This window comes from Silurus meridionalis, chromosome 27, assembly GCF_014805685.1.
Source record: "Silurus meridionalis isolate SWU-2019-XX chromosome 27, ASM1480568v1, whole genome shotgun sequence".
In the NCBI taxonomy this organism is placed as follows: domain Eukaryota; kingdom Metazoa; phylum Chordata; class Actinopteri; order Siluriformes; family Siluridae; genus Silurus; species Silurus meridionalis.
In genome coordinates, this window is record NC_060910.1 from 13,031,399 (window position 1) to 13,045,847 (window position 14,449).

At 38.9% G+C, this 14,449-nt stretch overlaps 1 protein-coding gene across 3 annotated transcripts in view; it reads left to right on the forward strand.

Moving 5' to 3' along the window:
• abca2 (ATP-binding cassette, sub-family A (ABC1), member 2) overlaps positions 1-14,449 on the forward strand; it is an 84,163-nt gene that overhangs the window by 43,443 nt on the left and 26,271 nt on the right. For all 3 annotated transcript variants that reach the window (XM_046841326.1, XM_046841324.1, XM_046841325.1), the window contains 13 exons: positions 1,244-1,420; positions 1,813-2,034; positions 3,539-3,873; positions 3,956-4,115; positions 4,260-4,388; positions 5,565-5,732; positions 6,054-6,150; positions 6,244-6,417; positions 9,220-9,322; positions 9,551-9,665; positions 10,883-11,073; positions 11,551-11,701; positions 11,824-12,028. In XM_046841326.1, the coding sequence (XP_046697282.1) occupies positions 1,244-1,420; positions 1,813-2,034; positions 3,539-3,873; positions 3,956-4,115; positions 4,260-4,388; positions 5,565-5,732; positions 6,054-6,150; positions 6,244-6,417; positions 9,220-9,322; positions 9,551-9,665; positions 10,883-11,073; positions 11,551-11,701; positions 11,824-12,028 (2,227 nt within the window). The remainder of the gene's footprint in view (positions 1-1,243; positions 1,421-1,812; positions 2,035-3,538; positions 3,874-3,955; positions 4,116-4,259; positions 4,389-5,564; positions 5,733-6,053; positions 6,151-6,243; positions 6,418-9,219; positions 9,323-9,550; positions 9,666-10,882; positions 11,074-11,550; positions 11,702-11,823; positions 12,029-14,449) is intronic.

Below are 14,449 nucleotides of genomic sequence, written 5' to 3' on the forward strand. Positions count from 1 at the left end.
CTTATATCCCTGGGGAAATCACACACAAACACACATACACACCCACAGGACAGGCACATTTGATTGGTTTAGAAAATGCCTTGTGAATAAAGATGCAACATGAATCAGAGTTATACTTTACCCAAAAATGACCTCAAGGATGGTTCATGTGGTTACAGAAAGAGCCATTAGCGGCCCATCAGGGCCAGCAAAGTCCCTGGACCCTAACAGAATCACTGACTTATGCTGTAATATTATTTTGTCCATGTATAAGTGTTAAATTATTCCCAATAGTCTATTCTGTACATCTCATAGCTTTTCTCTTGGGTTTACTGCTGCAAGTAGTAGCACCACTGAATGTCTGTATAAGTAGGAGTTTCTATTCAATCAGATTTCAGCTGTCACATTACGTGTTCTCGGACACAAAATTACCTGATGTAATGCCTTCACAATCAGCACCTGTGGACTTTTTTTATCATAAACTATATGTTGTTTGAAGCTGTTGCTTTAACCATGTAGACTGTGATTTGGTCATTTTCACTTCCTTTGATCGGCCAGTCAGAGAGCGCACTAGTCAGAGCTCGCAGATCGCATCTGTAGCAAACTGCACAAAGCTCAAATACATTTGTGTGGATTTAATAGCTGTTCTTCATTCCACAATGAACGACAGAGCAGAAGAAATTGATCAGGTCAAGAAAAGCTGGATTTCATGAGGAAAAGTCAGCCAAAACTGTTCATAGCAATTGTTACGCTTTTCATGAACCATTTATATTTTTGCGTTTTCTTTCTTGTGGAACTTCCACAAAACACACAATTTGCCTTAAATTCAAATCCCAGGAAAATTGTTCTGCACAGAAAAAAATGCACAAATATGCACAGAACTTCCAGGGTCATTTTATGAGGTTAAATTTGATGATTGATTCTGATAGAGATGATGCATGTGGGCAGCACAGCTGTAGCTGCAGTGAAAGGAGACTTGTGGAATTGTGTTAATTGGTTTTCTTGCTTTAGTAATGATATTAATACTCACTGCATGAGATACCTGTCTGTGATGCAGTGTTCTGTTATACTAATTTTCTGTATAATATTGATGGTTTGTATATCTGTGGCACCTTAATGATGATATAAAGAGGTGGTCTGATTCAGGTAAGTGAAGGTGTAAAATGCAAGGCCTAAATACAGAAATTTACCAACCCCAAAAAGAAATGAACAGATCTGTTCCAGGAAACCTTGCAGTATCACTAACTATGCTGTTTGCATCCAGGAGCAGCTGCTGGGAGGCTGGAGGAATCTGGAAGGGGGTTTGCTGCAAAAAGCCCTCGGAGACCCGACTAAAGCAGCTGATCATCACACTGTTCTTCAGCTGCTCTACCAGGTCTTGGGCATGGCTGAAGGAGGGGAGGCAAACAAATTTGGTCCACAGGGACTGCAGAAGATGGAGGTCAGTCATACACCTGACTTTCATTTAAGATACAAGTGTATACGCAGGTGCTGATTGCTAAGGATAAAGGAAGATGTGCATGTTGTCCAATTGTGAAATTGGACTGTAGTGATGGAGAGGTTTTACTCGAGTTGTGACCAGCCAACCAGCTGACCATCTACTGTGGTTGGCAGTTTTCAGAATTTTCAGTAGTCAAACAGTTACGAGCTTACATTCCAAATTCATGCACCAATACATAATAATGTGTGTTTCACCTGTTAGCATTCAGCATACTGATATGACTTCCATTTTTTCTTCTCACATTTTTATTAATACTTGGGTTCTGTTTGTTTTGCCAGTGTAACTAGATCTGTTTATGCCAACTATCTGTCATCAACTCTTTGTTTTCTCAGGAAATTTTGCTGACCAGTGAAGAGCTGGAGGCAATAACATGTGGGGAGGGCAGGGACAGTGAGCTTAGCACAATATTATCTGTTCCTGAAAAGCAACAGTCACTGTTAAGAACTTATCAGCTGACTGTGTGTGAAGGAAAGGAGAGGCAGAAGGCGGAGCGGTTTGCAAAGATCAGTCAGGAACTGAAGGATCAGATTGACCCCCAGAAAATCATTGAGAAGGTGGGAAGAGTAATGACACATTTCTGATGGCAGTTAGTCTTTTCTTTTGTCTTTTCTTTTCCCATTCATCTTATTTATCTATCTATCTATCTAGTCTGTCTGTCTGTCTGTCTGTCTGTCGGTATAGGTAGCTAGCTATATTAGGGCTGTCAAAATTTATTTTAACAGCACTAATTTTATTAACACGAGATTAATGCAGCACACATTTCTGCAACCATTTTTAATAAAAAATAAATAAATATAAAAGAGACGAAATTATAACCTTCAACGCAACACACATTTAATCACGACGTCCATACTTTACTCAAATCTAAAAAACAATAAACACAGAATTACAAATTACTAAACATTTATTTTACGCCAAGTCTAAACCAAGAACCAAACCCCACCATGATGCACACTTCCGGCAATTAATACCGTCCGTGTGGAAACATAGAAAAAGTTTAGTTTAGTGTCCTGATGATTTACGAAATTTAAAACACCATAATTTAAATAATTTACAAGAATATTTTGGCTTCATGTTGAGTTTGGTTCACTAATAATAAACATACATTTGCATAAAGCCTCCATATTTGTCCATGCCTATGTTGTGATGTTTAATGAGTATTAAAAACTTGAAAAGTATTAATTTTAAGTACATGTAGAACAGATAGAAATGTGCAATTAAGTTACGATTAATCAGGAGTTCCGCCACAGCGGATCATCCAATATACCCAATTTTATATATATATATATATATATATATATATATATATATATATATATATATATATAAAATATGTTTTGTATCAAACTGGATTTCTATCTACCATCCATCTATCAACACATCCACCCAACAAGCCAGCTATCCAGGCATCTATATTTATTGAAGAACTAATCCACTAATTAACTAATTATATACAATATAATTTACCTATTCATGTATCTATCCTACCATCTACAAGTGATTCCACCTATATAACCTTTTTCTTATTATCCATCATACCATCAACTAACCATCCATCAATCCACAATTATTATACCTAAACAATTGTCTCATCATTATCCATACACCTATCTTATCATTCATCCAGCCTATCATTCATCCATCCATCCATCCATCTATAAACCCATCTGTACTTTTTTCTCTCATTCTGCTTGAAAGTGAATTTACTAAATGACATCAGTGGATCCATCCATCCACATATAACCTCATGTATCCCTTCAACCACATATCTATCCATCAATCTATTTGCTTATATTCTTATAATTTTTACCCATCTGTCCATTAATCAAATAACTTATCTACCTACCCTTCCATCCAGCCATTTATCTATCCATTCTTCTGTTCATCCTTACATACATACTGTACATACATGCATGCATACAACTATCCAGTTATCTTTCTTACAGTCATCTATTTATTTATCTGTCATCCTCTTACATCGTTTCCATTTAATCAGGTTACAGTTTATCCTATTCAGTTTATCTAACACCATAATTTTCTTGCTTTCCAACCATTTAGTTAAAGTTGGAACAGACTAATGCTTCAACAGTGCCATTCCAATCCCACCTTGGTGCCCTGCTGAAGGACCTAGCCGAGGTAGAGAAGCTGTTCAAAGATGTGGATCTTCTCTCAGGCCTGGCCAGGTTGCTGCCCAAAGGTGCATGTGCTGGGCACCAGATCTCATTTTCTGCTAACAATGCCACTTGGAACTCTAACACCACCACCTCAAATACCAACATAACTGAGAACTCAGCTGAGGGGAAGGACTCTCAGGCAGACAATCCTCACTCTCAGTTCTCTGCATTTGTGCAGTTATGGGCTGGCCTGCAGCCCATTCTGTGTGGAAATAACAGGTTTGTGTATTGGTGTGGACACTCAATCCTCTTTACTCCCAGAGCCCCTTTTGAGTTTACTAAAACTAGACTTTTTCAACAGGATTATTGAGCCAGAAGCTTTGAAGCAAGGTAACATGAGCTCGCTCGGTTTTACCAACAAAGAGCAAAGGAATTTAGGACTTCTCGTCCACCTTATGACTACAAATCCCAAGATCCTTTATTCTCCAATTGGCTCAGAGGTGGATAAGGTCATTCAGAAGGCAAGTAAATCTCACAGTCCTGAGAATTCCATTTTGCTAACTGTATTTAAAGTTTAAAGGTAGTAGGCATGTTTCTAGCAGGTTCCTTTTAATTCTTTTCGGGATGGTCAATGATGATGGAGGTATGTTAATCTCGTTCTCTAGGCCAATGAGACTTTCGCCTTCGTTGGCAACGTGACTCATTATGCTAAAGTGTGGCTCAACATTTCAGCTGAGCTTAGACCTTTTCTGGAAGAGGGCAAACTGCACAATGGCCTGGCATGGCTGCAACAGGTAACAGCATCTAAAGCACCATAATAGTGGAATTGAAACAGTATTTGCTAACCAAATCAGGCCATTTTCCAGACGCAGACTTTAGAGTTTTGAAAAATTCTATAGTTCACATATATTTAATCAGTGGCTACGGATTCCTGGATACCCATTGGGAAGAGTAACCCTATTTAAGAACTAGAATATTGACGATTTTTTACGAGTTGAACCATTACATAATGAGATGTAGGTGTTAACAAAAGAACAGCATAAAAATAATGACCGCTGATTATTTTACAAGCTGTAATTCTTGCTTGAAGACGATATCTTACAATCCCAAGGCAGTTAGTCCTCTTTATCTCAGAACATTGGTGTCACTTTTTTTCTCATTTTTAAACCATTTAAAATACAGCAATTTTGTCAGCGTTTGTTTTAATGCAAATGACCTGCTTCGGTTGTTGTCATAGCTTTTAAATCGAGGTTTCAGGCAAGCAGCATTTTGGTGCTGGAACTGAACATGGTTTTCAGCCAGCCAGCAGCTCTTTTGTTATTGAAATGAGTAAAGTGGTTTCAGGCTGTCCGCCTCCAGAACTAGCACATTAGTCATAAGAAAAGGGCTACTAGCCAAATGGAATCACTGGGAAGTTGTCAGTGTTATATATCTTTGTTAGACTGAAAGGATTCTGCTGAAAGGATAGACTGAATGGTAAAGCCACCTCTGGTTATATGGCTTATACTGTATTGGGTTACAAGCAAGCAGCAAGGTAAAATACGCTTGATCATTAAACCAGATGAGAGAAAGAAAAACACAGACAATTAAGTGCAACGAATGAAAGAAAAAATATATACATACACACACACACACACACACACACACACACACGCACACACACACACACATATAATATATATTTAGTATATAATAATAATAATAATAATAATAATAATAATAATAATAATAATATAAACAATGACATGGTAACTGTGACCAGTACTACAATCTACAATTTTCCTGCCTCAGTATATAATTATAGCAAATTAACTTATAAGAAAAATGGCAAAAAAATCAATGAAATGTTTTCTCCATGCAAATTAAAGAAGAGTCTTTTGTAAACGCCATCTATGGTTTTAAAAAGCTACTGTATAACACACTTATTATATGACTTATTATGCTTCATTTTCCATGCTGTGCTTCCATAGTTGACTTCTGACCTGCGGAGGCAACCAGAGCTGCTAAATGCCTCGGACAGTGAACTGTTAGAAAGTCTGATGCAGGAGAATTTCACCCTGCCGAACGTCAGCACGCTGCTGGAGCAGCTCGACACCATCGACAATGCCGCCTGCGGCTGGATCCAGTTCATGTCAAAGGTCTTTCTCAAGCTTCTCATTACCATGCAGTTAATACAGTCTAGGACCTAGCTTGTTTCCCACCCATTCTACAGCATAAAAAATCTGTGTCTTGCTTTAATAAATAAAAATGGCCAGTGTTTGCATATTGCTTGGGTGCAAGAGGCATAAAACATTCAATATGTGCTGTTATTTGAACAGTAATTCATCGAGTAGCATCCCACCACCCTGTGGTGTTTCATTTCTTACATAATACAGAGCATCTTTTTAGTCTGGAATGTTTTATCCATTTAGTTTTATAAGCCGTTTTCATGGGACGGCATTTTGTTGTTTATGTTTTAGGTGAGTGTGGATGTATTCAAAGGCTTCCCGGATGAGGAGAGCATCGTAAACTACACTCTGAACCAGGCCTACCATGATAATGTCTCCGTATTTGCCAGTGAGTGAAAGCCTTTTCTTACACAAATCCATTTTTCGGCATTAGTGCGAGTGTAACGGCATGCTAGAGTGACTACATGTGCTCTCCATATAGGTGTTATTTTCCAGACCAATAAGGACGGCTCCCTGCCTCCTCATGTACAGTATAAAATCAGGCAGAACTCCAGCTTCACGGAGAAAACTAATGAGATCCGACGTGCTTACTGGCGCCCGGGACCCAACACTGGCGGCAAGTTCTACTTCCTCTACGGCTTTGTGTGGATCCAAGGTAGAGATATGAGCCCTTAATCTTTATAAACAACTTAAACTTTATGAACAGCTTTAACTACATTGGGCAACTAGCTTTTTTTATTTTTTTGGTGCTGATGAAGACATTGTGAGCTTGGCGATTTTATTGGAAACGTATTTTTTTTTCTTGCAGACTTTTCACATTGTTTCTGCAATTTGTTCTGAAGCAAAAGACTGTACAAAGCCATAAGTAGAGCAATAAATCATCTGCTCATATAATGCCCATGGAGGAGTGGACTGCCATAGAGATAGAAATAATCATTTTTTTTAAATTCAGAGTGTGTCCTGGTAAACTGCTTACCTGGTTAAGCTAAACTTGGAACATCCATGAATTTGCAGGTGAAAAGTGTTGCCTCAGCGGCTTTTAACACTGCATTATGTTTAATATTTTATAGAGGAGCTTACTAAAGGGCAACAAAGCTTATCGCTTACATCAGAGCTCTCAATGTAGTAGTTATGAAGGAATAATCTCACATGTTTGATCTTTTTCTATTTGAAAAAATCGAATCAGAAATTTAAATGGTTTGGTGTTGGACAGTTTTGGTTCTTAAAACACGGACTGGGCGTATTTTTAAACATTTCCCTTGAGTGAAAGCTCAGTGGATAACACCTGCATTTACATTTATGATGTTTGGCAGATGCTCTTATCCAGAGCAATTTACAACTGAGCAGTTGAAGCATAAGAGCCTTGCTCAAGGGCCCAAGAGTGGCAGTTTGGGTGCTGGGATTTGAGTTCACATTTTAATTCTCCCACGTCCTGGCATTTACTTCTTAAAGGAAGGTTGTGAGTTTAAATCCCTGCACATCCAAGCTGCCAGTATTGAGATTCTTGAGCAAGACTCTTAACCCTCAACTGCTTATATGTTAATCTAGTTGCATTACCATCTCACTTCTGTTGACCATGTGCAATATTACTTATGTATAGTCAACAACATGCAATATTACTTATTTACACAATGTGCAATATTACTCATACAATGTGCAACGTTATTTATTGACTTTCACTACTATTCAAAATGTATATACACTTATCAGGCATGACATTATGACCACCTGCCTAATATTGTGTTGGTTCCCCTTTTGCTGCAAAAACAGTTTCCATCAAGTACTAACAGCATAAACTTCTTCAGCAATTTGAGCTACAGGAGCTCGTCTGTTGGATCGGACCACACGGGCCAGACTTCACTCCCCACATACTTCAATGACCCTGTCGCCGGTTTACCACTGTTCCTTCCTTGGAGCACTTTTGATACACACTGACCACTGCAGACCAGGAACAGCCACAAGAGCTGCAGTTTTGGAGATGCTTCAACTCAGTCGTCTAGCCATCAATTACCCTTGTTAAAATCACTCAAATCCTTACATTCGCCCATTTTTCCTGTTCTAAACACATTAACCTACTAGCATGTACCATGATGAAGAGATATACAGTGTTATTCACTCACTGGTCATAATGTTATAATGTCATAATGGTATGGCTGGTCTGTGTATATTTTTCTATTTCGTGTCAATACTGTGTAAACCTTTTGTGACTAAAGCTGGCTCTGAGAAACGCACAAGAATTACAATGTACATGCACTGTAACGTACCTGTGCAAATGGCAATGCACTTGAAAATCGCATTGCAACGCACCTGGCAAATGGCATGTACATAAAACAATCAAATCATAGCAGTTTTTTAGAAATATCCCACAGATTTGTCAAGGTTGTGACTATGAAAACGAGCAGTAACGAGAGCTTTGATAACGTAGGACACAGGTGTGAAAACATAATACATTTGAAAAGACTTTGCAAAAAAAACACATTGGCGAATTTTGAATTAAGCAAGGGTTGACACCAAATCACAGCGGTGGAGACACTGCCAAAACTTAATCTAATACTCAAAAGCATTTGGAAAACTAAAGTTGTTGCAGTATGAGAATTAAGTTACCATATTTTGAGAATCAATTCGTAATTGTGCGAATAAAGTCAAAACATTTTAAGAATCAAGTTTTAGCAATGCGTAATGTATAGCAATATATAGTAATATTCAGCAATAAGGAAATTCTTTGTCTTTTGTCTCTTGAGCACGAAGTTCTAATTAGTAAACGGACACTACAGCAATTATGTAGGAAACTTAATTTATTCAGAAGAAAAAATCAGACAGACATTAAGGAAATTGCCTGTTTTGTGCAGTCTGAAATGGCACCAGTGGTTACATCTGCGTTGTTGTTACTCAAAAGCCTATGAGGATGTTGATCGAATAATTCAACCCTGCAGGAGTTAAACACTGGCACACCCTCTGCAGAATAAAATTATAAGCTCACTAGTACAAATGACATGCTTGTACCAAACATAATTTAAATGACAACATTCAAGTAAACAATCTACGACTTTATTTTCGTAATTTTGACTTTATTCTCAAAATATTGCGCGTTCAATCTTGTATTGCTACGACTTTATTCTCCTAATTTCGACTTTATTCTTGTACTGCTACGACTTTATTTTTGTAAGTTTGATTTTATTCATAAAATATTTCCACTTTATTCTTGTATTGCTACGATTTCCATCTTGTAATCTTTTTTATCGTGTCACTAGAACACTGTCATAAAAGGTCATAGATCTTGAAATGTAATGTCTTACATGATTTTTTGAAACACTGTTTCCCCTCAATGTGTCCAGTTCTACTTTGAACTTATTTATTAAGTGAATGGACTTCTTGTCATTTTTTTTTATGTTTGCTGCCTTACACGCATTTGTCTTTTTGCATGTTTAAATAACTCTGGTGTTTCATCTTCTTTAAGATATGATGGAGAGAGCCATCATTAACACGTTTGTTGAACACGATGTTGTGGAGCCTGGAAATTACGTGCAGATGTTCCCCTACCCCTGCTACACCAGAGACGAGTGAGTCTGTTCTCATTTTCATCTTTCTCAGACCTCTCTCACTTCAGTCCTCATTAGTGAAATTTGAGGGGATTGATGGTGAAAATGGTGTCTGAGGGCTGTGAACGTGTGAAGCTGAATGTGTTGATGGCGCTGACACTTGTTATAGCATTTGCAGCTTTGGTTTTATGGTAGCCTAACATTCCAAGACAATTTTACTGCTTGGTAAAGCTGTGTTCATGTTTGCAGTTTCCTGTTTGTGATCGAACATATGATGCCTCTGTGTATGGTGATCTCCTGGGTTTATTCAGTGGCTATGATGATCCAACACATAGTAGCTGAGAAGGAGCATCGTCTCAAAGAGGTGAGCAGCAGGAAGACTTCCTCATGTTCTTCTGACAGCCAGATCATGTGTGTAATATAGTATTATATAAGATCATAGTGGTAGGAACATAAGACTTACTGTATGTTCAAAGCCTTTGACTCGTGAGAAGAGTGCAAGTGAGTGAAAAGGAAGCGTGTGTGTGTGTGTGCTTGTAGAAGAAGTGGTTTAATGCAAGGCAGTCTCTTTGAACGCTCATTTCCTGCTCAACGCTCGGAAATATCATTGTGTGCACGCAATACACTCTACCTTGTGCTCATTTTTACGGATGAAACTGCACATGCTCAGCAATCCCTATTAAAATGTACTGTTTAAATGCCACAGAAGATTACATTTGGCTTAACTTATATGAGATATAACATGATATACTGTAGATAAGATGAATTAACATTGGTGTGACCTTTTAGATTCGATGGAATCTGGGAGATTGGAATTGCTTAAAATGTAATTTTGAGCTATTTCTCTATAATGATATCATCTGTTATTTTTATGTTTCTAACCTTATGATATTATTCAAATATTATAAGGAATATGATGTCATCTGTCCAAGTGTACCTGTAATGTCTAAGCGACATACACTATATGGCAAAACGTTTGGGGAGACCAACTTATTTGTACAGGGTGGCACAGGGAAACAGGGAATTTTGGAACTTGGAGTTGGCAACTCTGGGACATTGGCATTTTTTGTAAGCAGTGTAACTACGTTTAGAAACCCTTGCCATTAGTTATACTGAAGCAGTGGAGTGGTGCTTGGTGGTACTGATAGTGTAAGTGCTGCGGAAAATTTTAATTGATTGGAAAACCTTCCCAGAAGAGTGGAGGTTATTATAACAGCAAAGAGGGATTAAACCCCGAATTAGTCGTTCACCAAGCATATATTGGAAATTATCAGGTGTTCACATACATTTAAGCCATATAGTATAACTATCTAAATTTTTTATGGGATCTGCTTCTGGGTTCCAAAAAATTGCTACTAAGCTTTGGAGCCCGGTTGAGCTATATGCGGCATTGAGTATTTATTAATTACATTGAGTATTCATTAATTAAACAACGATAAATTATTTGTTGTTTTTGCTAGATGATTATTACTAGCAGATTCCGTTTGGAACATCCTGCCAATTATACTGTTATAAAAAATTGTTATTAATCAATAACATATACTGATGACTGGTTATGTTGCTGCTGATGTTTCCTTTCAGGTGATGAAGATGATGGGCTTAAATAATGCTGTGCACTGGGTGGCCTGGTTCATTACTGGTTTTGTGCAACTCTCCATATCAGTGACAGCACTGACGGCTATATTAAAGTACGGCCGAGTGCTTCTCCACAGCGACCCCTTCATCATCTGGCTTTTCCTGACTATATACGCCATTGCTACCATCATGTTCTGGTAATGTATCAAATTGTGGCTAATGATGTTTCATTTTCTGTTGGTAATTTTCTAGCCGGGGTATTTTATTCAAGTTATTACTGGAGTCTGTTTTGACTGTATTATTGTTTAGTGTCTCTGTGGTGCCTCAGAAAAAAATAAACAGTGGAACTACCGACATCCAAACAGCTAAAAGAAGTATCCCAATGTAGCAGTTACTTATGTTGCCCATGAAAATAGAAAACTCTGCTTTTTTTCTTAAAATGAAGTATTTGATCCAGGCAGTGCTGATGCATGTGTTTTGGTGGCATGGTTTTGCAGAGAGTGTACTCTTTTCCATTGTAAGATGATTATACCTTTTACTAAGCAAACAAACAACAAAAACCCACACAGACTGTGTGTGCATAATAATTCTCCTAATGACATCATTCCATCATGATGTAGAGGGATATAGAGGAGTATTTTGTTCGGCTGAAAGATTTCTTCCCTTTTCTTTAGTTTTTTAGTGTCGGTAATCTACTCCAAAGCCAAACTGGCTTCAGCTTGTGGTGGGATTATCTATTTCTTGAGTTACGTTCCCTACATGTATGTGGCCATCAGAGAAGAGGTGGCCCATGATAAGATCACAGCCTTCGAAAAGTGTATTGCGGTAAGACACTGCCTTATGCCACATGCTCACCTTTAACATATATTGGTTCAATGCCTTTTGAACCTGGCAGTAGAATTGCCATCTGGCCTTGTGTTTTAATATGACTTCCTCCCTTCCTGCAGTCTCTGATGTCCACCACTGCTTTTGGCCTCGGCTCAAAGTACTTTGCCTTGTACGAGGTGGCCGGCGTGGGCATCCAGTGGCGCACCATCAACCAGTCACCAGTAGAGGGCGATGATTTTAACCTCCTGTTGTCAATCGTCATGCTCATCATCGACGCCACTGTGTACGGCGTGCTCACTTGGTACATAGAGGCTGTGCATCCAGGTGAACCATGACACAAATGCTATTTGCTACAATTACATAAAATGTAAGGAATATCCCTGTAAAGTGAAGCAGCCTGTTAGTGGGTGTGCTCACTGTTTCAAGTATGAAGTTGAGCTTGGTGTGAATGGACACCCTAGCAGGAAGTTAGTCACTTTTTAGCTATTAATGCTTGCACTCAAGTAACATACGATCACAGTAACAGCAACATATGCGTATAAAACATTACGTAATGCATTATTTTTTATAGCAGCCTAGATATATTTCAAAAACGATTAGCAAGCTACTATGTATTTGTATATTTATGTAAGACACACCAGTCCTTGTAACAATACCTACATTTACATTTACATTTGCGGCATTTAGCAGACGCTCTTGTCCAGAGCGGCCTACAAAAGTGCTTTGAGTCTTTATTAATGAATAAATGTACAATGGTATGCTAGATTACAAACTTAAGCAAACTTGTAAAGTGTTTCAGGAAGAGGTAGGTCTTCACCCGTCGCTTAAAAATAGCCAGGGACTCTGATTTTTGGACATCTAGGGGAAGTTCATTCCACCACCTCGGTGCAAGAACATTTGAAGAGCCTTGAAGTATACTTACCTCTTACCCTGAGAGAAGGTGGTACCAGTTGAGCCAGTGGAAGGAGCACAGCAGTGGGGTGGTGAGGGAGAACTTGGGCAGGTTGATCACAAGTGACGCAGCTGCATTTTGGATCATTTGCAGTGCACGAATAGTGTTCAGAGGTCGACCTGGGAGCAGAGAGCTGCAGTAGCCGACTTGAAATGACAAGAGACTGAACAAGCATCGGATGTTCTAGTGAAGGAATCGACAAGAATGAGCCACATTAGCAACATGTGAGGAGAAGGAAAGTTGATTGTCCATAGTTAGCCCGAGGTTGTTAGCAGTGGCTGAAGCGGAGAGAAGAGAGTTATGAAGAGTTATTCTGAGATCCTGACCTGGAAATGAATCACCTGGGATAAGATAAGATATACCTTTATTCATCCCACAGTGGGGAAATTTCTCTGTTACAGCAGAAAAGAAAAAGAAATGCAAATATATAAAGAGAATAGACATAATCAAAAGAATAATGTCATAATAAATATATAATAGATGACCAGCAGTTCAGTTTTGCTGGGGTTGAGTCGATGAACACTCATCCACAAGCTCCGCTAAGCATGCCGAGATCTGAGTGGAAGCTGTGGTATCTGAGGGAGGAAAAGAAAAGATGAGTTGAGTGCCATCAGCATAGCAATGGTAAGAAAACCCATGTGAGGATATGACTTCACCAAGAGCGTGGGTATAGAAAGAGCAGAGGAGAGGACCAAGTACTGAGCCTTGTGGGACACAAGGAGAGTCTGCATGGGCCAGATGTGGACCCCCTCCATGTTACCTGGAATAAGCGACCATCCAGGTAGGAAGCAAACCATTTCCAAGCTGCTCTGCGGATACCAAGGCTCCTGGGGGTAGACAAGTCTTGTGGTTGACTGTGTCGAATGCTGTGTCGAAAGGGCGAGGAGGATGAGTACAGGTGACAGCTTGGCTGATCAAGCAGCATGTAGCATGGTTTGGATCATTGAGGTTTTTCAGTGAGAGATAAACAGACAGTTGGTTAAAAACAGTGCGTTCCAGAGATTTTGAAAGAAAGGTGATAAGTTATTCCGGTCTATAGTTGTTGATGTTAGAGGGATCCAGAGCAGGTTTGTTTAAGATAGAAATAACCTTTGCTGCTCTGAAGATAGTTGGCACATGGCCGGATGTTAAGGACCTGTTAAAGATCGCGGAGATGAACAGCAGGAGGTGTGAGATGATCTGAAGCATAGGATTGGATCCAGAGGGCAGGTGGTGGGATTGAATGATGGCACTCTGTCGTACGCTTTTTCTAAATCCACAAATACACAATGCAACTCCTTCTGACCTTCTCTATACTTCTCCATCAACATTCTCAAAGCAAATAAGGTGTCTGTGGTGCTCTTCCTCGGCATGAAACCATACCGTTGCTCACAGATGGTCACCTCTTCTCTCAGCCTGGCTTTCACTACTCTTTCCCATATCTTCATAGTGTGATTGATCAACTTAATTTCCCTGTAGTGACTGCAGGTCTGCACATCTCCCTTATTCTTAAAGATGGATCTCTCACAATTTTTTTTTTAAATAACTTAGCAATGCTAACCAGGTAAAGCAGCTCCTTAGAATTAATGATGCATCAGACCAAACTATTGTACCATGTGATTGAACATGACCTTTTCTTTTGTGTCCCCCAGCCTTACTAAAAGTAAAAACCGTTCAGCTCTTTCTTTTTTTTTTATTCCGGTCCTGTGCCACATCTCTAGCTTCCAATGCTACTCCTACTTGAAGCAAAGACCTCCCACTTGCTAGTTTTATAAAGCTTCTGTGCCTTCACAGATATGCATATAAGTATCCAT